At 44.7% G+C, this 21,319-nt stretch overlaps 4 protein-coding genes across 7 annotated transcripts; 1 reads left to right on the forward strand and 3 right to left on the reverse strand.

The window, feature by feature from the left end:
- Positions 1 to 1,421: 1,421 nt before the first annotated feature.
- LOC122612235 (synaptic vesicular amine transporter) lies at positions 1,422 to 16,677 on the forward strand. 3 transcript variants are annotated; one of them, XM_043785706.1, is made up of 9 exons: positions 1,422 to 1,786; positions 2,833 to 3,027; positions 5,998 to 6,502; positions 14,209 to 14,379; positions 14,450 to 14,588; positions 14,734 to 14,792; positions 14,852 to 15,447; positions 15,582 to 15,899; positions 16,299 to 16,677. In XM_043785706.1, exons 3-9 carry the CDS (start codon positions 6,019 to 6,021, stop codon positions 16,368 to 16,370), a joined length of 1,839 nt encoding a protein of 612 aa, XP_043641641.1. In that variant the 5' UTR covers positions 1,422 to 1,786; positions 2,833 to 3,027; positions 5,998 to 6,018; the 3' UTR covers positions 16,371 to 16,677. The 3 variants fall into 3 exon arrangements, with proteins under 3 accessions (XP_043641641.1, XP_043641639.1, XP_043641640.1); XM_043785704.1 differs by lacking the exon at positions 16,299 to 16,677 and having other exon boundaries at positions 1,428 to 1,786; positions 15,582 to 16,165; XM_043785705.1 differs by lacking the exons at positions 1,422 to 1,786; positions 2,833 to 3,027; positions 16,299 to 16,677 and adding an exon at positions 4,530 to 4,872 and having other exon boundaries at positions 15,582 to 16,165.
- Positions 8,291 to 9,901, reverse strand: LOC122612239. Its single transcript, XM_043785710.1, has one exon. It carries the CDS (start codon positions 8,882 to 8,884, stop codon positions 8,462 to 8,464), a length of 423 nt encoding a protein of 140 aa, XP_043641645.1. The 5' UTR covers positions 8,885 to 9,901; the 3' UTR covers positions 8,291 to 8,461.
- LOC122612238 lies at positions 11,107 to 12,653 on the reverse strand. The gene is made up of 2 exons (XM_043785709.1): positions 12,247 to 12,653; positions 11,107 to 12,105 (listed from the first exon to the last, which is right to left on the reverse strand). The coding sequence occupies exons 1-2, from the start codon at positions 12,386 to 12,388 to the stop codon at positions 11,120 to 11,122; spliced, it is 1,128 nt and encodes a 375-aa protein (XP_043641644.1). The 5' UTR covers positions 12,389 to 12,653; the 3' UTR covers positions 11,107 to 11,119.
- A 325-nt stretch (positions 16,678 to 17,002) lies between the features above and the next one.
- Positions 17,003 to 21,301, reverse strand: LOC122612236 (serine/threonine-protein kinase fray2). Of its 2 annotated transcripts, XM_043785708.1 has the most exons (3): positions 19,115 to 21,301; positions 17,461 to 19,049; positions 17,003 to 17,392 (listed from the first exon to the last, which is right to left on the reverse strand). In XM_043785708.1, exons 1-3 carry the CDS (start codon positions 19,128 to 19,130, stop codon positions 17,351 to 17,353), a joined length of 1,647 nt encoding a protein of 548 aa, XP_043641643.1. In that variant the 5' UTR covers positions 19,131 to 21,301; the 3' UTR covers positions 17,003 to 17,350. The 2 variants fall into 2 exon arrangements, with proteins under 2 accessions (XP_043641643.1, XP_043641642.1); XM_043785707.1 differs by having other exon boundaries at positions 17,003 to 19,049; positions 19,115 to 21,296.
- Between the last annotated feature and the right edge of the window lie 18 nt (positions 21,302 to 21,319).

Here is a 21,319-nt window from a genome sequence, read left to right on the forward strand (position 1 = left end):
CGGACCCTAGACGTGATCGCCAAAGCTACACCATCATTTTAATACCTATAAATATTTTTGGGCCAGTCATCCAACTGCGGTGGCTTCTGCCTCTTTCCCAATCTTTGATTCAGTCGCGTGTCGTTTTCCAATCGCAGCGGTCTTTGTAGCTGCGCATCCGTATCTTTATCTGTCTTTTGCCATTCGTCGCGTGTCTCATCCGGCTAGCTGCATAAATTTACAACAGCTTAAATGGATTAATTGCTGCGGCCTATGAGTAAGTGTGTACTCGTTCGGGCTCACCTCGAAAATCCATCAGGTGGTTGTGTCCACAAACTGTCTGCCGGCAGCGAAATTCCACCGGAAATTGGTTAAATCAGTGCACCAACACGTTTGAATTCACATTTGCCATAAGGCCAATGTCCCGGGGAATATGCCATACACCTGTTACACCTTCGCCTGACATAAAAAACGCAAATTGTGACCTCGTTATGCGAAAATAAGGGTCGTGTGCGACTTAAAGATGTTTTTCTTATTGTCGTGAGACGATGATGTTGTGAAAAAGGCGCGAAATACAAAACTATGCAGTGATATTCTGCCGTATATCTTTAAAATATTTAGTGAACTATAATAAATATAATATGGTAAATTATTTTGAAGGCGGTTTGGCAGTTAGCTAGATATGTACATTTGGAAGTTAAGCAGATTTATAGATTTTGAAGTTAAGTAGATGTGTGATTACAAAGAATTTGTATGATTTTGCCGAATAACTTTAAACCGGTTTATTAAATACTACCTAAAATATTCATGAAACTACATTTTTGGTTACCTAAAATGTTAATAACAAATATTTTCTAAACAAAGTAAAATTCGCTTTAACATTAATTCAAAACTCGTTACACCAAATATTTTCAAAGTAAGTTTACACCCCATTTCGCTTTCCTTAAAGACTTTCAGTATTTGACTTTAGCCAAATGCGAGTCCCATTGAAGATGTCCTTTCTTGTTCCCAAAAATTGAGTTGCCACTTAGAGGGCGAAAATCAATTAGGCATAATATGCGTGTGCCGCCCCTTTCCATTTCCATATATACATACATATCTACTAGATATACATATATCTATAGGGCAGGCAACCCCGAAATGCGTTGCATACTTACAGGCGTAGCGAAAATAAACTCAAACAGAGGAAACCCCAACGCACACACACATAGATGTAAGCAGATGTACGTAGAGAGCGAACACAATGAAGGCAATTGAGCAGAATCATTGCCGCTGGCAGTTTCCATCAATATGCGAGGATGGGAAGGAGCAGCCAGTGGGGGCAGCAAGTGGGAGTGGGCAGGAACGGATAAGGATAAGGGGAGTGTGCTGCAACAGGCAGCAGACAACAAGTGGCAGCGCTGCCAGCTTCGTCCTGCGTCCTACCGTCCGCACCCCGCAGCACGAACACTTCCACCACCAGGACACCCGGCCGCATCCTGGGCGCAGTCGTCCGCCGTCGACGTCGCAGGCGCCTCGTGCGCCGCTGGCCAGCGCATCTGCGTTCAGTGCGAGATGAGATCTCGTGGCTGATGGACGTGCCCGTTTCCCACGCTCGCAGTGCAGCCTCAGCACCAGAACAAACACTTGTGGCACTTGTGGCACTCACTCGCAATCAGCTGCCGTTGTAGCACTAGTTTAGTTTTGTTTCCTGCAACAAAATCACTCTCGGCAATTCCAACAAATGTGCGGCGAAATCCGTGTTTAAATCGCAAGCACCAAGCAAGCATCTTCTAAAAATATGTGAAAACTTCAAAGAATTAAGGGTGTAAGTTGAAAATGGAAATTTAACTCAAAGTGGTAATCAGTTTTTACGGAAAACTTTTTTATTTATATTTTACCATACTTTGAACTTTAGTTTTTTATGGGTCCTATGCGATCCTGAGCGATTTTAGTGGTTCATCTAAAAGTGATTAAAAATTATATTTACTTGCTAACAATACTTACAAGCAACGAAATGGCAATGCTAATTTCTTCTATTTTAATTATAGTTACGTATTAACTGAATTGCAATGTGGAAAAGCAATTAAAATGTACTTAAAAGGTTAAATGCGTTAAAAAAGGTTTATTCATTTATAATATTTATATAACAAGATTACATGAAAACCACATTAAAAGGTTGTTAATTCTTTAAAATCTCACCTCGCACGCGAGCGATTAATGAAAATCAATCAAAAATCAATCGAAATTTGCATTTTAAAGCGGCTACAACTGCCTGTTTATTTATACCTACTTGTATTTATTTAATAATCGATTTGAATCGGCCTGCCAGGCAAACAATATTTTTCGCTCGATTCGACAACCGACAGCGTGGTGCACAAAAAAAAGAAAACAAATAAAAGTATTAACAAATATAGATGTAAATAGTATTTACCTTACTGTATATGCCCTCCACAAATAGCCGCAATCTCATTGACTGTGGCATATTTGGGTATTGAATAATAAATCCGCAAATATGTTCATTCATATTTGCGTTCAGCACTCGGTGGCTACCCCTAACATTTTTTTGTTGTATATATAGTATAAAACGTAGGAAAAGGTCGAAATATTTTGAAAAGAGACCGCGAAGTATTACCATTTAAGATCTCTTATAAAGCCCACTTTTCCCCGTCTTTTGTTGGCCAACGACCTTGCCGCAAGCCCACCGAAGAGCAAACACTCCCCTCAAAGGAAAACCACTCGAGTGCCATCACAAAACACTGAAGCCACAAGTGGCCACTGCCAGCAGAAATCTCCCGGCCACCGGAGACATTGCAAATCCGCTTCCAGCATCTTTATTTAAATGACTCTGTTTCGCTTTTGATTCTCCCACAGGAATACTCCAACAACGCACAACCTCACCCGCAAAATCCGGCTACAACAACCACCTGACTCCATCAACTGGCAGTTTGCAATAGACTCCTTGAGCAGACCAGACACAAAACCCATTCCATCCGCCCACCAAAGCCATATTTCCGCAGAATTTCCCTCGAAGCAAGCTAAGCGAGTTGTTTATAAGAAATTACTCAGGTAAGTAAAAGTTAAAGATGCTCAAGATCCATGAGTTCTAACTTGGGCATAGAGAAAGTTATTTTTAATATTTCAAAACACCATATAAACATTTTACAGAGCTTAGAAAAATCTACAATTTATGCGCTCATTACAATGAATTGTTTTTAAAATCATTACACAAGTAAGCTTTTGAACTTAAGGCCACTTTGGCACGTTTTGAGTTCCGATCTTTCTGCTTAAGTAGACGATTGCTCGTTGGCATCGATTTGTGCTAATTAGCTTAAAAGGGGCCTCATTTACACGCCCCTGCTATGTAAGTATGTCGCTACCGTTTTGCAATTAAAATTGCACTTTATAGCTGGTAAAAAAAAACAAAGTATAAGTATAATAAGCTGCACCTTCGGGCGTCGGTGCAAATTTGTACAGCAATTAAATGGTAGATAAAAAGCCGACTTGAAGGGCTGCCAATTCCTGGTTGATTATACAGGAAAACCAGTTTATGGCCTTCCATAAACCGAGGTCTCTTCCATCTGCGTCAGCCATTGGCTTCAATGTCAAGCTCAAGTCCGCTGGCTAAGCGCAGGCAAGAGCTTCGTTTTAATTAATAAACATCTGAAAAATGGGCACAATTTAAATAAAGTTGCGTGCCGATGCTTAGGAAAGGCAGCAAGCCACTACAATTTCAACCGCCGCCAGTTGAGAAATCTTGGGCACTTAGCACAAGCTCCAGCAGCAACAACAATTAAAACAAAAAGCAACGACAAACAGTAATCAAAATAAATATGTGCGGGAACATAAATAAAGAATTAAACAATCGCATTCGTCACATCGCATCGCACATGCAGCTCAATTTAATTCAATGCAGGAATTCTATGTAAAATACTCTTTCACGAGCTACAACTAAAACTTAAGACATCATTTCAAGTATATTTTATTTTCAAAACTTGAGCTGTTGAAGTTAATAATGGTATCTTTATATCTATATACATATGTTCACTACAGCTTCCGAAAGAGTATTTAAAGATTGATTTAAAAATATTGTAATAAATCCTCCTTGTTTACTTCCATTATTCTAGTATCAAATAAAAAGCATAGAGGAATACACGCTATACAAATGCACTTAAGAATTGTTCTTTTTTAGCAATGCAATTGCATTAAATTCGATTCTAATCAAATCGAAATGAAATGAAAAAAGTGCTACTTTCAGGCTCTGAAAGCCAAACTTGAAAACTCAATGAATTAGCATAAATTCAAATCGTAAAAAAACTGTATCTTTTGTTTGAATCGAACTTTCCCACGCCCATAAACCGAAATCGCATGCCAATTGTTAATTAATAATTATTAAAATGTATTTTACACACTTTTCATTGTGCATTCATTTGAAATGCAAAGACCCATGCATTTACTACGCGGCGAGCACTCTTCGTATACAAACTAAGCGAATCTTATTCGCCTGGGCAAAAATTAATTCGTTTAATAAGCCGCTGGCGGCACGCTAAAGTTTTTAGTTTGAGCTCAGAGCGCCGACTTGTCGGTAGAATTGGAATCCGCGGAATGAACGATCCACCCCGAAGAAGATTCCAAAGTGAAACAATTGTGAAAACGAAAGTGCAGTCCACATGATAGCATCTGCACTTCCTTAATGCGAATCACACAGCCTTGACTTCTGATTTTGATTCCGATTCTGATTCAGATTCAGAGTCATTGGCTAATTGGGATTTCAGTGCGCGTTTCTGGCGGCTTCCAGCGATCATTAGCCATATAAATATCGCTCGTTAAAGCAGATTCAGGTTCATTAGTGCAAGTGATATTCGAGGGGCGAGAGTTCAGTTTCAGATCTATTAAATCGGGAAAAGCTGCCAGGTAAATGATTGCCATTATGTCCAACATCATATCATTGCTCTTGAAGAATGCAATTGAATGTAAAGTGAAGTGCCAATGAAAAAGCAGTTGAAAACATTAAAAAACCGAACAGACATTTCAAAAAGTATCAATATCCAAACTAATATATGTACTTTATGGCTATACAGCTTGTTACCATATAAAAGAAATTTAACAGCTTGTTACTAGTTATACAAATTATCCCATTTGTTTGCCTACAAGCCATTAAAAAATCTTCCCATTAGCAGCAGTGGCGCAATTAAACGAGAAACTAATGGACAAATACAGGGGCTAATTAAAATGATGCCAGATTTCCCTTGTACTATAACTAACGCAACAGCTTTGTATTTAGGCAGCCAATTCCAGTTGATTTAATCAATTGAAATGACAAAATTCGCTGCCGTTTGTCACGCCCCCAAACGTGATGCAGTTGTATGAACTTTCAGCAGCTTCCTCGTCTATTGCCAGATAATTTTCATTTGTCAGTCATTGCCAACACTTTATCAATGCGGAGACGTCATAAACAATCAATTGTCTGCCGGGACAGGAATCAATTGTGGGCTCAATTGCAAAGTAAATTGGAGGCATTATGCAAAGACTTTTGGCGGAAGACTTGATTCATCTTTGCCATTGCCTTCAATTACAAGACCTTTTCTGCTAATAGCAGTGGGTTAATTCAATTTTACAACCGAAAACTTAAAGAACTCTTCGCTTTTGGCCTCCCTTTTGTGTGACTTTCAGCGCGAATTATGCAGTCAAATTGAATTTGCGCCTGGCGATAGGCAACGGAAAATGTCAAAATTACAAATGTTGCGCATACGCCCCGTGTGTTTGGTGGTAGTGCGGGGTGGCAGGCAATTAAATAAATATTTAAATTGCGTGTGATTCAATTAGAGCCGTGTTGCCGTGTGAAAGATATGCTTTTTAATTGCGAGCCCAAGACTCGTAATTTACTTTTAATTAGCGAAAATCATTGGGGCATAAAGCGAGCGTGGGACTTTCTGGATTTGATTTGAGTTGATTGAGATGGGGAATGGGAATGGGAAAGCTGCTTACTCTTGATTTGATTACATTTTAAAAAGACAATCGGCTTACTGCCTTCCGTAGCAACCAGCGGCTAGCGACGCAATGCAATCATCGACCGATGCGGGCAATGGTGGACCAAGAAAACACACGCAGAGCACAGCCCCCCAGAAGCAGTCGGAGATTAGCGAGACCACCTCCTTCACCGTAAACGCAACCACTACCGCCACCACCAACAGCCAGCAGCAACAGAATCGCGGAGGACCCGCCAGCAATACGCCCAGCAAAAATCCGTTCAAACAGCAGTTGGACAGCAGCCAGCAGAATGGCAACATGGAGCAGGATTGCGGCATCATGGGCGTCGGCAAGGAGCCACCAGCTCCGCCGCCGCCCACCTACCAGTCGCAGTCCTACGCAGGACGACAGGCTCCGCCGCCAGCGGATCAGTACCGCGAGGAGGATCCACGCGCTGCCGGGTCCTGGGCCGCCGCCAAGTCCTGGATGGTCAGCTGGCGAGGTTCCAATCGCCTGGTGCTCGTTATCGTGGCCATAGCCCTGCTCCTCGACAACATGCTGCTGACCACAGTGGGTGAGTTCAACTACCTGTTTGGGGTTACCTTAAGATGCCATATATTACGGCGCATAAATCTCATTCCCTGGTGGCCATTAGCATTTCATGAGCATTTATCTCCCGGGAGCTGGTTATCCTTGCCAGCCAATCGCCTGGAAATTGTCCATTTCCTTGGGGAATGGTGGGCAAGTGGTGGCATAAAATTACCACTGAGCGGCACTTAAGCTAATGAACGCTTTCCTGTCAATGGCAGCTGAGGTTTGCTCAGGATTCTTTTATATACTAGAACTTAATACAAGATAGTATTCCTCACTTGGAAAAGCATATCCTTTAAATACATGCGCAAAACACCATAAAAGGGAATATTTCAGTTCTAATTATTTTCTATTATTTAAGATACATCATAGTTGTACATATCCCTCGTTAAAACTAATTAAAATACCAGCCGAAAACTAATTAATTAAGCAAAACGAAGCATAAGCAGTAGCTGTAGTAGTAGCTCTGATAATTCGAAAAGAGCTTAGTGCAGCCTTAATTTATGTGGGAAGACCTGTAATTAAATCAAATGCCATCCAGCAACTAATCAATGCTGAAGTGCCCCTGCTTAGTCATTATCAGATACCGATACCGATGACCAATGACCAATGGCCAATGGAGCAGGCTGAGTTGGGCAGCTCCAAGTGCCGAGCCGTCGACAGTCAATTAAATGGACACGCACTGGAGGAGAAGACCCTCCTGCAGTTGACACTAAAACCCCCACCAGGGAAAACTCTGCGAAAGTGGATGGTAGAGTGGTGGATGTGGTGGATGTGTCCAGCACCAAGTGCTTATGTCAAGTGTCTGGCCAAACACATGGACATTGAGTGGGAATCCTCCGGTCCTCCAGCCTGACAAATACAGCACAGGGTGAAGGAAAAAAGGGAATAACCCGAAAAAGAAGTGGGGCGAGATTTTTCTTTGTGGCAAACGTTCATGAATTTAAATCAACAAGTTGGGCGAAAAACCAAACGGAAATAGCCGAACCACTCGAGCAACTTGTTGAGATGGCACGGAAGTGAAAGTCAAAGGAAAAGTGGAAAAACTATTAGCTCCATAGGAGAAGTTTCCCCCAGCTGACAGGATAAACGGATGGGAAAATAAAAAGGGAAAAGGAAAAGCGGCTGGGCTTTTAGCGTTTGACTGGCGGCATTTCCACTTAAGTGCTTTCCCGTTTCGCGCTCAAGGTGCTGAAGCGAAAATTGCTGCAAATACATTTGATTATTACATCTGATCTCTGCCCTACGCAATTTTCCCCCCATTTTCCACACCACCGCCGCATTTCTCTTTTCTCGCATAATATACTCGTAAATTAGATTTAGCAGGAGCCTGTGGAGATTTATATGGGCCATGGCGCTATCCGTTTGACTTGATAACAAATTGAATATGCAATAAGCTCTTGTTTTATTGAGGAAGATTGAATAATAGTAGCTTAAACAGGGTTTACTTTGATCCGGGGATGTTCTGGTCATAAACTTAGCCAATAAAAGGAGAGTTTTACATCGACATTCGTTGAACTATGCAAATTGATTGTTTTAGTGCTGTAGACAATTCTTAGGGGTGCTAAATAAACAGTAGATTCACGAGAATTGGACCAATTGCATCTTACACGTTAGTAATACTTCTTAAAGCTACATGTCTTTGAAAAAAGTTTTTGAATTTAAGATAGCTTTGATTTTAATTCCGTTTTGTTTATTAGTTTGTCCGATTAATCAAACATTTGAATTGAATATATAAGTATTTAACTTGTAGCACCAAAAAGCAACACTAGTTTCGGCTTTTCACAGATATTACATATTAAATATACCTAGTCGAATGATAAATTGGTTATCCGGGTCCTAATAAGATATCGCACCTATCCTATCTTAGAGTAAAAAGGTTCAGAATTGCCTTTCAACCTTACGGGCATCGCAATGATTCAGCAATCATAGTCCTTGGACATCACTTCGCCTGCTTCTGCTGCTCGATGGAGGCCACATCCACCGTCTCCAGCTTCTCCAGGCAGACGCCGGGTCGCCTGGTGGGCGTGGTGGCCAGGGATCGCGTCTTCAGACCACCACCGCTCGTCGCCGGCGGCAGGAGCTGATCGAATCCGCCGGCTGCGTCCTTGGTGAGCGAGGCGCTGCGGGAGAAGGGGAAGTAGGCATTCAGCTGGCGTTCCAGCACATCCTTGTTGATGCTCGTCTCCCAGATTTGCTTCTGGATGATGCCACTGTAGCGTGCCTCGAAGCTCTGCTGGTGGCGCAGCAGATCCGAGGCGCCAGATCGACCGCCCCGGTGGCGTTCCCGTGTCGGTTCGCGTTCACCGGGTGTGGGCGTGGCCGGCTTGAGGGGACTGCCCAGGGAATCCTCGTCGGTGGACATGCCACTAATGGCCGGAAAATTAAAGTGCGCGGTGGAAAAACTTTGCTCGTTAGGTGGCCAACAATGGGGAAAAGTGGAACTCCAATCGCCGGGAGAACCTGCCGCGTCCGTTGCAGAAACGCGAATAAGTCACGGCAGGCGGAATAGCTGGTCTATAAGTCCGTTTAGGCCTGTTATGTGCTGTGTGCAATCCGAAAGCCAAAATACTCCCAGTATTGTTGCGCATTTTCCTTTGCCGTGAACGAAGCGGGCAAAAGTCAAACGTCAGGCGGCCCAAAGTTTTTGCCTCCAAAAGTAATTGCTCCCCCTTTTGTCTTTTGGCTTGCCTTGAAGTCGAAAACTTTTCCCCGCTTTCCGTCTTCCGTTGGCCACGGACTCGGATTCCGTGGCTGCCACCCAACCAGACCCATTTCGAGAAAGGTCACAATCGTGCGGCTTTCTCGGTGTCGTTTCGCTGTCATGCCAGACGCAATGACTCATTGAGCCTTGCGCTTATCCCCCACCATCTACAGCTATTGCGATGTATCTCCCAAATGCACAGAGAATAACTTTTATTAATTAGGATTACTATCCAAAAATAAGCTGTATATAACAAGATACTCCTTCAACATGAACGTTTCTATATTGTATGTGTAAAATTAACGCGAATTCTTCAGGATTGCATATCTCCTTAGTGCTTCCGTTTCACTGAATAATATTGCTCTGCTGGATTTCCTTGTTACCTGTACTTTGGTATCGCTGGTAATAGTGAAATCGAATCTAAACACCGACGCGTCAATCATAAAATAATACGATGACGACGACAACGACAACTTGCCACGTGTGGCAGGTGGATAGTTTTGATTTGGGTGTTGCTTGCATGACGCTTGATGGATATCCAAGGAATCTCCTTCGCAACGGTTGACAGTTGTTATCCCATCAGGCTGATGGATATGTAATGTCCATAATTAGTTTACGACCGCTTAGGTTTCAGCTGTCGTAGGACTCATAAAAACAGTTGACAAAAGTAAGAAATCTTTAAGAAAAAAGTGTAGAGCTATGCTAACATGGTTTTAACTTGTCATTGCCATAGGGTTCAACCAAATTTGTATACCTTTTACCCCTTTTTTTAATACAAGTGTAGATTGGTAGAACCTTTTCCTGTACTAAAGGTCATAACATTTCTTCTGAATTATTTCACTTATTAACTTAATTTTACATGTAATGCCTTATTTCCCTGCCAAACTTTAACTCTCTTCCATTCTGCGCAAAATTGCCACATTCATTAGGGTAAAACTTTAACTTCAACTTTATTCCATTGTTAAACATGCAATATTACCACAATTACATTGATTACGCTCCTTCTTTCACGTGGGAATCCCCGCAGGATCACCGCCCCCGCAGGCGAAAAAAAACGCAAGAATCAACAATGAAGTCAGAGCCGAAATCAAAACAAAAGAAAGTGGGCGTGGCACACGCCGCCGACTTTTCGGGGTAATCCAAAAATAAACTTACCAAATTCGATAAAAAGAACCAAACAAAAGAAACTTTCAATGGCAACGGAACACAAACGAAAATCAATAAAACCAAGAAAAGATTGTGCGATATTAATAAGTAGTCCTCCTGGGCACAAAAATACACTTACAAACTTGGGACAAGAAGATTTTCTTAACGTACTTGACTTGTTAGAAATAATACAATTCTCCAATGCCTAATAAATACAGATTCCTTAGGACTGTTCAGTATCATAGATGTATCTATTCAATTGAGTATTACATTTTTATAACACATAAAAAGTTGCGGTTAGAGTATTTGAATTTTGAGAAATGTTATAATTTACTTTGCTGTAGTAGTCTGACTATTAATATACTATATTAATATGTTCTTCTTGACAAATTTTCCATTTCTGTGGCACAGTTATTTTGGGAAAGGAAATCAATTACCCGTTTTGCTGTGATGGAAATCAGGTGCCCCAAAGTTAGGAATATAACAATCATTCCTTTCCAAGATTAATCGCATACATGACCCAAAAGTCAGTGAACCTTGGCATTAGAGAGAAGTGAAAGTATCCATATAAATGTGTATCGTATTCATTGCAATTAGAGAAGAAAAACTTTACAGTTCCTATTTATTCATAGTATATTATTAAAAACCAGAAATTGTTTTAAAAAGTTCTACAAATTAATTCTACAAATTAGTTGTTAGTTGAAAACGGTTCCAAGTTCATTGGTAAATAAGAAGTTTGTTTGAGACTGACTACAACTGGCACAGCTCACTGAAGCTGGTGCTCAGGGCATCCTCGCCAGAACCACCCAAGCCACTGCCCGTCGTGGAACCCGCCGCCAGCAGACCCTTCTTGGGCAGACTGGGCATGAAGATGTGCAGCTGCTTCCTGCTGTCCGAGGCGGCGGATGACCCCAATCCCCGGCCACTGAGTGGTGGCGTGCGGCTGTCCTCCGGCAGTGGCGATGCAGTGGCTCCGCTGTACAGGCGCGCCGAGGCCAACTGACCAGCCAATCTTCTCGTGGTGCTGGCACTGCTGCTCAGGGTGCAGAGATCGATGTTGCGAGCGGGTCTATTGAGGCGCACGGGCACGCCCTCCTTGTTGAAGATAATGGTTATGGGCTTGGCATTGGAGGCGGACAGGGATGCGCTGGAGACCTGCTGGGCAACGGGTGGTGGCTTGGCGACGGGCTTCCTGGCCACCGATCGCTGGTGATTCACTGCCGCCGCCGCCACGCGCTTGAGGCTCATGCTGCGGTGGTGAGTGCGCTGCATCCTCTGCGCGGATCTGGCCAACTGGGCACTACTGCTGGCCGGCGGAGTGACCACCTTCTCCTTCACTATATCAGTGCGTCCAGCCAAATCCAGCCAGTGGAGCACCCTTTCGGCCAGTCGCTCCTCGGGATTGTTTGCCGTCGTGGAGAGCGTGCTAGTTGCATCCTGCAGCGAACTCCTGCGCGACTGATGGTCCATGTGGTGGTGGTCCATGTTGTAGGTGCGCCCGCGACTCAACAGCCAAGCTCGGCGCTTCGACTGGCGGCTCTGGTGGCGCTGCTCCCCTCGATGACCTCCACCCGTCGAGGGGGCGGGGCCCGGACGCCCACCCAGCGTGGGCAGCGACTGTTGCTGCTGCAGCGTCAGCTTGGTGGCGTCCAGCAAGAGGTACTCGTCCAGGTACTCCACACTGTCCTCCACGGACTGCTCGAGAATCTCGTAGGACTCCGACTGCTGGTAGTTGCCTTTAAAGCAAATATAGTCTAATGAAACTCCATATTTTCAATCAATGTAAGCAAAATCCGGGACATAATCGATGTCCAATTATGGACTTAACTTTGTAAAGGACCTAATTTCTTTTGGGCGTCAGATTATGGAGCACTCACCTCTCAGCCTTGTCTTCTGGCGCTTCCAGCGCTGCCTCTGTCGCGGCTCGTAGTCGAGGATGAAGTGGCGCCTCCCGATCGCCTCCTGCCACACGGAGCGCACAAACAGCGGCCTGCTGGCCGACTCCCAAATGGGTCGCATTTCCACCCGCTCCTCCCGAGGATTCTATGGCTAATTAAATCCTGTGCATATTAAGCGGGTAAACAAATGCGTACTCCAGCGTCCCCAGCTCGGGTGCTGAGTTGTCCTCTTCCTCGTCGCCGGCGGATGACTGGTTGCTTCGCCAGTTGCCGCCTCACTGCCGCTTCTGTTTGGCTTGACGACGACGCCACTAACTCCACTAACGCCACTGCCACTGTCGCCCGGCATGTCGAAGTCATGTATCTGGGTGACCTGCGGACGGAGCCACAGGGCTGCGGGAAATGGTTGGCTTATAAATTTGGGTAAAGGAAGCATACTATTATTCCATTGGCAACATGCTTAAATCCTTTCTTACTGAATATCTAAATAATTATTAATTTTTTGATGAATGTCTGCGTAAGATAGCTTTCTTTGAACTATATAGTAACTGAATAAAATCCTAAGACCATATAGTGTTCTCAGCCATCCAAATCCCTGATAGCCCATCACTCCGTCACAATTTCCGTAGCCCTGAATCGGCGCTAGTGACTGTTTGTTTGTCTAGCTGCCCGAGTCGCCTTCCTTTTGGCATTGCGGTTTAAGTGTCTTCGACACGCGAAATGCAACCGAGGCGACTGAGTGACTTCCGCCGACTGCCCCACCTGCCCCAAAAAACCAAAAAAAAAAACATCCCAAATCCAACTTCTAACCCCAAACATCCCACGCCACCCAGCTGCACGTGCTTTTTCCGGAATTATCATTTTTATGTCAGAGACTCGGGAGACAGTTTAATGAGTTGTTGGGGCTGTCGGCTTGGGGCATTACTATGCAACATTTTGCTGTAGCACTAAATTCGCTGCTTAATCGCCAAGTGGTTAACCCCAATTAGGTAGATGTTGCCAAATTTGCATATATTTCCGGTTGGAAATGTGCATGCCACATGGCAGAAATGGCATGTTGATTCGCATGTTTGAGTCGTCCACATGGCCGACATATGTGACAGTTGAGTGGGCTTCCAGGTCAGGTGAGACTTCCACTTTCGCTGAACTTTGGCACGAGGCTCGAGGCACGGGCACGGGCTAATACGAAACTTTGGAGTTCGACTATCCATCTATTCAACTATCCAACTATGTAGCTCCAAACTGCAACCCCATGGAGCATGAATGGCACTCATTAAACAAACCAGGCAGGCAGGCATACATAACATATATGGTTATGGGCTGTCAGTGCGATAACCACGAATAACTGGCTGCACAAGCAAACAAATTACCCCAACAATACTTCAAACTCGGCACTCACTCAATTGAAAGAGCCACTCCGCAAGGGCCCAACCTCTGACCTCGGCCTAGCACTTTGGCAGGAAATGCAATTACAGTGGCCCGTACAGTGGCCCGTACAGTGGAGTTCTCGAGTTCTCGAGTTCGCCGGGTGTTGATAATAAATATAAACAGAGTCGAAGCATGCAATAAACAAATTGAATTTGCCCGCCGGAGACGAAAGTTGCATGTGGCTTGATGCTAGACATCGCCGAGTCCATTAAACGCATCGTTGTAAACGTGGCGTATGCGCAATTTTTCACTCTATCCCCTCAATTTTTGGTTGCAACTCAATTAGAATTGAGTGAGGCAGGGACGTAGGGGGGGTCGGTGGCAATCTCTGCCAGCGGCAAGGCAATTATAAAACTTTCTGGGGCCTGGAGAACGCAATTACCGACCGACGGCCTGGTGAAAACTGCGCCCGAGGCACAAGAGCGTTTAGGTTAATTGTGAGCAAATTCTTTTTGTTGCAATCAAATTATAATGGGTCTCCCTTTTGCCCCAACCCCCCCACCAACCGTTTAGTGCCCATCATACCCGAGTTCCTGTACGACATACGACATCCGGATGCGCCGCTCGACAGCTTTCCACGCACACCGCTAACGTCCAACGTTCCGCCGCCCCCGACGCCGTGTCCATGCAACAAGGATGGCAGCGAGGCGGCTCCGCTCGAGATCTCCACGATTAGTCCGGAGGGTAAGTGTCGCCGTAGCCGTATCCGCTAATTGGCCACCAGTCTGCAGCGAAAGTCCTTGAACATCCACAGAGAACGAGACCTACTACCGCGAACTGGAGGAGCGACACAACGAGCTGGTGGGCGAGACCGTCGAGGTGGGACTCCTGTTCGCCTCCAAGGCGTTTGTCCAGCTGCTAGTTAACCCAATTGTCGGACCCCTAACTCACCGGTAGGTTTCAGGAACTAATAGCATTTACATACATATCTTGCAAGAAGGTAAAACTGATTTAAATTTAAATCCGGGGAGAAAAGCACTAGAACTTGAATATTTCAAACCAGAAATGATTAATGATCACATATTTATACTCCTGCAGGATTGGCTACAGCATTCCCATGTTCGCTGGCTTCGTGATCATGTTCCTCTCCACGATAAGTAAGTTCCACTGGCTCCTCTGCACTAGAAATGCCATTGAACCCATCACCTTTTCGCAGTTTTCGCCTTTGGACGATCTTACCTGGTACTGTTTGTGGCGCGAGCTCTGCAGGGGATTGGATCATCCTGCTCCTCGGTTTCCGGCATGGGCATGCTGGCAGATCGGTTTACGGACGACAAGGAGCGTGGAAATGCCATGGGCATAGCGCTGGGAGGATTGGCCTTGGGCGTGCTCATCGGTCCACCATTCGGCGGCGTGATGTACGAGTTTGTGGGCAAGTCGGCTCCATTCCTTATCCTGGCTGCCCTCGCCTTGGGCGATGGCCTGCTGCAGTTGTTCATGCTGCAGCCATCGATCCAGAAGGCCGAAACGGAACCACCCTCGCTGAAGAGCCTCATCAGTGACCCGTACATCCTGATTGCCGCTGGTGCCATCACCTTCGCCAATATGGGCATCGCCATGCTGGAGCCCTCGCTGCCGCTGTGGATGGTGGACAACATGGGCGCCACTCGCTGGGAGCAGGGCGTGGCCTTCCTGCCCGCCTCCATCAGCTACCTGATTGGCACCAATCTCTTCGGACCGCTGGGACACAAGATTGGACGATGGTTTGCCGCCTGCCTGGGTTTGATTATCATCGGAGGATGCTTGATATTTGTGAGTATAACATACCTCAATGTATTTATAATACAATATAATACAATTCCCCACTGGAAAATGATGGTTTTTTGAGCTTTAGTAGTGCAAGAGGCTTTGAAGATAGCTCATATATTACATATATCCCCTTTCAGATACCCATGGCCACCTCGATCACCCACCTGATTATCCCGAACGCAGGACTTGGCTTCGCCATTGGCATGGTGGACTCCTCGATGATGCCGGAACTGGGCTACCTGGTGGACATTCGACACTCAGCGGTGTACGGCAGCGTCTACGCGCTGGGCGATGTGGCCTTCTGCGTGGGCTTCGCCGTGGGCCCCGCCCTGTCCGGATCGCTGGTGAAGAGCATCGGATTCGAGTGGATGTTGTTCGGGATCGCCATCCTCTGCTTCATGTACGCCCCACTCCTGACGCTGCTCAAGAATCCGCCGACGAGCGATGAGAAGAAGGTACGTATGGCCCGGGAGGCAGCTGAGGCTGCTGCAGCTGCTGCTGCCGCTTCAGGGGAATCCTCGGGAATCCCCCAGCTGACCGCATCCTGCCCGGCCATCATGCATGGTACTTCTGTTCCCGATTCGGATGCCGAGGCGGGCAGGACGAACGAGGGATACGAGAGCGAGAGGCTTTGAGTCCCGCTACATTGCTTAATTTTAATTTATTATTATTTTGTCGTACTTTTAGTCGCGCTCATTGTTTTTAGCCCTAAGTTCTGCTTAATTTGTTTGTAATAAAACTATTAATTTTTATTTAAAGCGCTGCCTGAGTTTCATTTTGCACGACATAAAACCCTTCTAGGCAATGCATTCGACTAACCCATACTCTTTCCCATTTCATTTTTGTGATTCCAGTCTCTGATCTATGGACGCGATCGGGCTCAGGTACGTTATGTCACCTATCAAAACTACGATGAAGACGAATAAGCAACGATTTAACTCCAACGCAATGTTGCCAAAGGTGCAACCAAAAATCCAAAAAAAACGGGTAATAAAATCAAGAAAAAAATCGAAGAACAGAAAGTAAACGTAACCACAACCAACAATATCAGTAATATCATATGAAAATCCAATCCCAATCGTTACTCTTGTTCAATGTTTTACCCACGTTGCACTATAGTGTTTATATACATATGCCAGTGATCATATCAAGAAGTAACCTCCCCCCAAAAACTTTGCACATGTTAAAGTCGAGCACACAAATTTGTGAAAGAGAAAGTTGAGTGAAAAAAGGGCTCCAAGATGAGCCGAAAGTTCGATGTGACGGGTAGGAAAGAGAAAGTAAGAAAAATAAGTGAGGATCCTAAGAACCCTACTACATATTGGAGGCAATTTAGTGGCCACAGGTTTGGAAACTATCTTATTTTTTGGATATTGGAAGTACAGATATAGCATGCCGATAAAGCAGATGTGACTGTACGAATGAGCTTCATGAGCTTGTGAGAGTCCTTCCCCGGAAGACTCTACTCCCAGCAGGGAAGGTCTAATTGCCGATCCAACAAACAGACGCCCGCAATTGCACTGATTTAATGGTGGAATCCCAAGGAGCGAGGAATATGTAGAAAAGACCGTCCTTCACTTTGGAATATCATTTTCGGATTTACGGATTGACATTTACAAGTGAAATAACAGCGAAGATACAACTAATTTTTGAGGTATTCCAATATAGGGAAGTGGGGGGAGTATATGTGCGCATTCTGGGGCAGCTTATCCCTATATTCTAGAGATGATCTGTGCCAAAAATCACGCATATAATCCCCCGATTTCCCCTATATTATTACAAACGCATCAAACGCAGTTTGTCCGCATACACGCTGATGTTCACCTGGCAGGAATCTTGGCTCTCCTGACTGCTGCTCCTCTCCCGTGGCGCTGGTGAAGATGCCCTCATCCTCACATGGTTCAGACTAAAGGCTAGATCCGTATCCCTGGATCGGGAAGTCGTTATCCTAATGGGCATATTATTCAGACACGTGACGCAGGTTTGGTTTCCATTCAGCTGTTTTTGCTCACTAACCCGGGCGTTGGATGAACGCCTCATGCTGCAGTTGCTCCGTCTCCCGGTCGTGGTCACTGTGACGTGGACATTGCCATTTGAAGTTCCCGAACTACTGCGATCTAGACTTCTTGGATCAGTAGGAGTAGCACCACGCTGGGGATTGGGAACGGGGGTAGAACTACGACTGGAGCAGCGGTTTGCCATCCGATTTACAGAGGAGGAACGCGAGGTGGAAGTGCACGGAGCAGTCGATGAAGGGGAGCTGCTATTCCGGGTAAGGATCGGCGGGGGAGTAAGTGAACGGGTGGCGGATGAGACACTTCCAGCATCCTGGTTAACTCTAGTCTTCCGTCTTGCTTTCGATCTGGGCGGGTACCCCGTTGAGGTCTCCAATCTCCGAGACCTTCGCGAAGTTAAGTCACAAAAGGCCATTCCGGGCAAACGGTCATCCGAGGTCGTGGTGTACAAGTGCGAGGTCATTGGAACCGGCGGTCGGGTATTTATTGGCGCTTGACACAGTAGCTCCAGTTGCTCCCGACGCGCTTGCTCCTGGAGGGCACACAACCGCTCAAATTCTCTGTGCCGCTGGCTTTCCCGCTCCAGTTCCCGCAAGCGCTGCCTCTCGCGCTCCACTTCCAATTCTATGAGACGCTCCTCATCCCGCAGGCGCTCCAGCTGGCGGAGCTGCTCACGATCTCGCTCCCGCTGGCGAGCACGCTCCCGCTCCTCCTGAAGCTCCCTCTCCTGCTCCAAGCGTCGGTTCTCCAACAGCTGTCGATCCCGCTCCCGTTCTCGTTGCCGCGCCACTTCCCGAGCCTTTTCCCTCTGCCGGAGCTCCCATTCCGGACTCGTCCGCGGTTTCGTCTCGCTCACATTGAACTTGGACAGTCGCTTGTCGATGCCGAAGGTGCCGCTGGATCTGGGCGTGCAGCGCTGTGGCTGCGACTTGGTCCTCACCTTATCCGTATTGTTCAGCAGATAGGCATCCGTTGCGATTTGGATGCTCACATTGTTGTCCATCTCGGATTGCGAATCCGCACTGCAGATGTTGATGCTGATCCCGCAGCCACTTCTTCGGCTCTGCAGATGGGTGTTGGAGTTCCTGGAGAAGGTGGTGGTCGAAGTAGGAAGGGCACCGCCACCAGCTGATCGCAGGAGATTACTGCTACTCTGACACAAAGTCGTAGTGCTCGGACCCCGTCTCATAGCCTCGTACCGTCCACTTTGACAGCAGGTCCTGAGGAGCGGGGAATCCGTAGCGGTGGGTGAACGCCTCGTCTGCGGAGTCACCGGTACACTCTGCCTATCGGGTGTTGTCACCGAAGATCCGAAGGACATATCCATTGATTCCTGCAGAAGGCGACGCCTATAGGAGCTGGGGTGTGGACTCCTTTTTGCCGGAATGTACTCGGGATCCTGGCTGAATCTGGGATTTTGATAGAAGGTCTGGAAGGAGGGCTTCTTCACCAGTGCCGGCGGAGTTGGTGGCGCAGATCTTTGATAGTTCTGCACCGGATAAAATGGCTTGTCGGCATAGCGAAAGTTGTACGAGTGAATTTTGAAGGGGTCTCCATTGAAGACATCACTCGCCTGGCGACGCGAAGGATCTGGGACAAAAGAAGGCCCTGGGAATTAGTTTTGACAGTGCTTTGAACCTGGAACAGCAACTCACACGAAATACGATTCATTTGGGGCTGATAATTTTGGGTTTTCCAAGGTGTGCGAGTTCGAAAATAGCGTGCCAATCATATAAATACGTTTTTTTTTAGAAATTATTCAAATGAGGCCAGATAGATAATTTTTCATAGGTCTAGAACCGAAAACCCGGGTAACTTTGGTTTTCGGTTCTGTCTATATAATTGTCGCTCCTGAAAACCATTAAAACTTTTTGGCAATACGGCGTAGAAATTGGACGGGATTGATGGGCATTACTCCACAGCGGAGACCCACCTTCCTTAAGTAAATCAATTTCATATTACACGTTGTTAAAGTTAAATAAAGTATCTATATAATCATTAAATCTTGTAAAATTGTTGCCCACATAGCACACACACAAGTTATCTGACAAAAAAGGGAATATTCGATAGGTTTTTGGTACCAAATGGTACGCGGAAAATGAACACCATTCCATAGAAACTGAAAACATGTAAAGGGTCTATAAGCGTTCACAATTTTGAATAGAAGTGTTAGGTTGTATTTTATGTTTTTAATTATCTAGTGAGGAACAAAGTCGCTAAATTGGGAGTTCCACAAAATTTAGATATAGGACAAACCACTGATTGTAACTTCAGCTCTTCCCACCCAAAGTTTTAGACTTTACCCCATAAGTATTACCGACTTCGTTGCCTCACTTGACCAGATCGTATTGGATCGTTAGGATATTGCCGCAAGGCACTTGAATGGCTGCAAGTGTCTTTAAGCGTTGTGATCACCATGTAAAATCCTCTTTAATAGTCAAAGTCCTGTTTATTGGGCCATAAAAATCATGATTTTGGACGCATATAACCCAAAAACTGTAATCGAAAGTATTGTAAAAAAAACATAGCTCTGTAATGGTCGAAAAAGGTTCAAGAAAGCCGACAAAATGTAGTTAATCGCAGGTATACAATGAGGTTATATTGACAAACTGTATATACGAATAGCTGAAATACTTGCTGATTATCATCGTTGTTCTATTGTTGTGAAAGATGAATTACTCAAATACTCGTAATACCCTAGATCCATTCATAGCACACCAGAAGTTCTATGTTGTGTCCGTTACGACTTTTCACGCTTTGAAGAATTGCCGAATTCAATCATGCAACACGCGTTTTACAACTAAGGAACTCTTCAATGATTGCATATTACAACAACCTTAGAAAAAGACATTGTACAGGGTATGCAACTCCAACGTACATATACGATATTTAGCAAATGGTTTTTTTTTCAGTTTTCATAAAGTTGTTGTGTAAGTTTATGCTTTAGCCCCCCTTCTGGGGGCCCAGCATCCAATATAAACGTGTGAATTAGACAATATAGCTTCTAACTGAATAGTTCAGCATACTCAATACATACATATTATATATACTATGCGTAATCAAGTCGTTATTGTTGCCTAACTATGTTCAAATGTTGCATAAGTGTTACGTAACTAACAATCCAAAAAAGCTGGTATGGGGTCAAACAAACAACAATGCTAATGCAACTAACCAAAGCGTTTTGTGCACAGTATTCAAATATTCAAAACTATCCTTAGATCGATATACTCAACGTTTACTGTATGTATTTGCTAGTTAAGATAAAGATATATCCGCACACACATACTCTCTCTAACAAGTTCGTATTCGAATGACCGCAAGTAAAACCTATAGTTTAGCGCGAGCATATTAGTCAAAACAGTGTATCAAATATGTATAACAGGGCATATATATTAGCATATATTACCATAACACGAGCTACTAACTACGTATATGTACTATAGTCCTTTAACGATTATCACATTTTTACTCAAACCTTGAAACTACATACATATGTACTCATGTCATGCCATGCCATGTTTATAGGGTGAGAACCGGGAGAAACCAAAACACAAACATACATACATATATGTTATTTATAAAGACCAATGGTGACCAAGTAGAATATATAACTATACTTAATAAAACTACATATATACGAAACTAAATACCTACTATCAATACAATCAACTAAAATATGTATTACCTATACAGTAGTCATTCGACATATGTTTATTTCATAGAGATATTGCTACTAAGCTGATACCGATATTGAAAAACCAATCTAAATTGCGTTGAGTTTAATATACTCGCCCATCAATAAATTTGAAACAATGCAAATGCAAATGCAAAATACAAATATGTAACTGAAGTTGTTGGTG

Source organism: Drosophila teissieri, chromosome 2R (genome assembly GCF_016746235.2).
Source record: "Drosophila teissieri strain GT53w chromosome 2R, Prin_Dtei_1.1, whole genome shotgun sequence".
NCBI lineage: Eukaryota > Metazoa > Arthropoda > Insecta > Diptera > Drosophilidae > Drosophila > Drosophila teissieri.

Excerpts from the sequence above, each read along its gene's own strand:
- LOC122612238 (XM_043785709.1), bottom strand. The coding sequence starts at position 12,388 with ATGCGACCCATTTGGGAGTCGGCCAGCAGGCCGCTGTTTGTGCGCTCC. Across the intron at positions 12,106-12,246 it reads CCAGAAGACAAGGCTGAGAG|GCAACTACCAGCAGTCGGAG; the intron begins GTGAGTGCTCCA and ends TTTGCTTTAAAG.
- LOC122612235 (XM_043785704.1), top strand. The coding sequence starts at position 6,019 with ATGCAATCATCGACCGATGCGGGCAATGGTGGACCAAGAAAACACACG. Across the intron at positions 6,503-14,208 it reads CATGCTGCTGACCACAGTGG|TGCCCATCATACCCGAGTTC; the intron begins GTGAGTTCAACT and ends CCAACCGTTTAG. Across the intron at positions 15,448-15,581 it reads TCGGAGGATGCTTGATATTT|ATACCCATGGCCACCTCGAT; the intron begins GTGAGTATAACA and ends ATCCCCTTTCAG.
- LOC122612239 (XM_043785710.1), bottom strand. The coding sequence starts at position 8,884 with ATGTCCACCGACGAGGATTCCCTGGGCAGTCCCCTCAAGCCGGCCACG.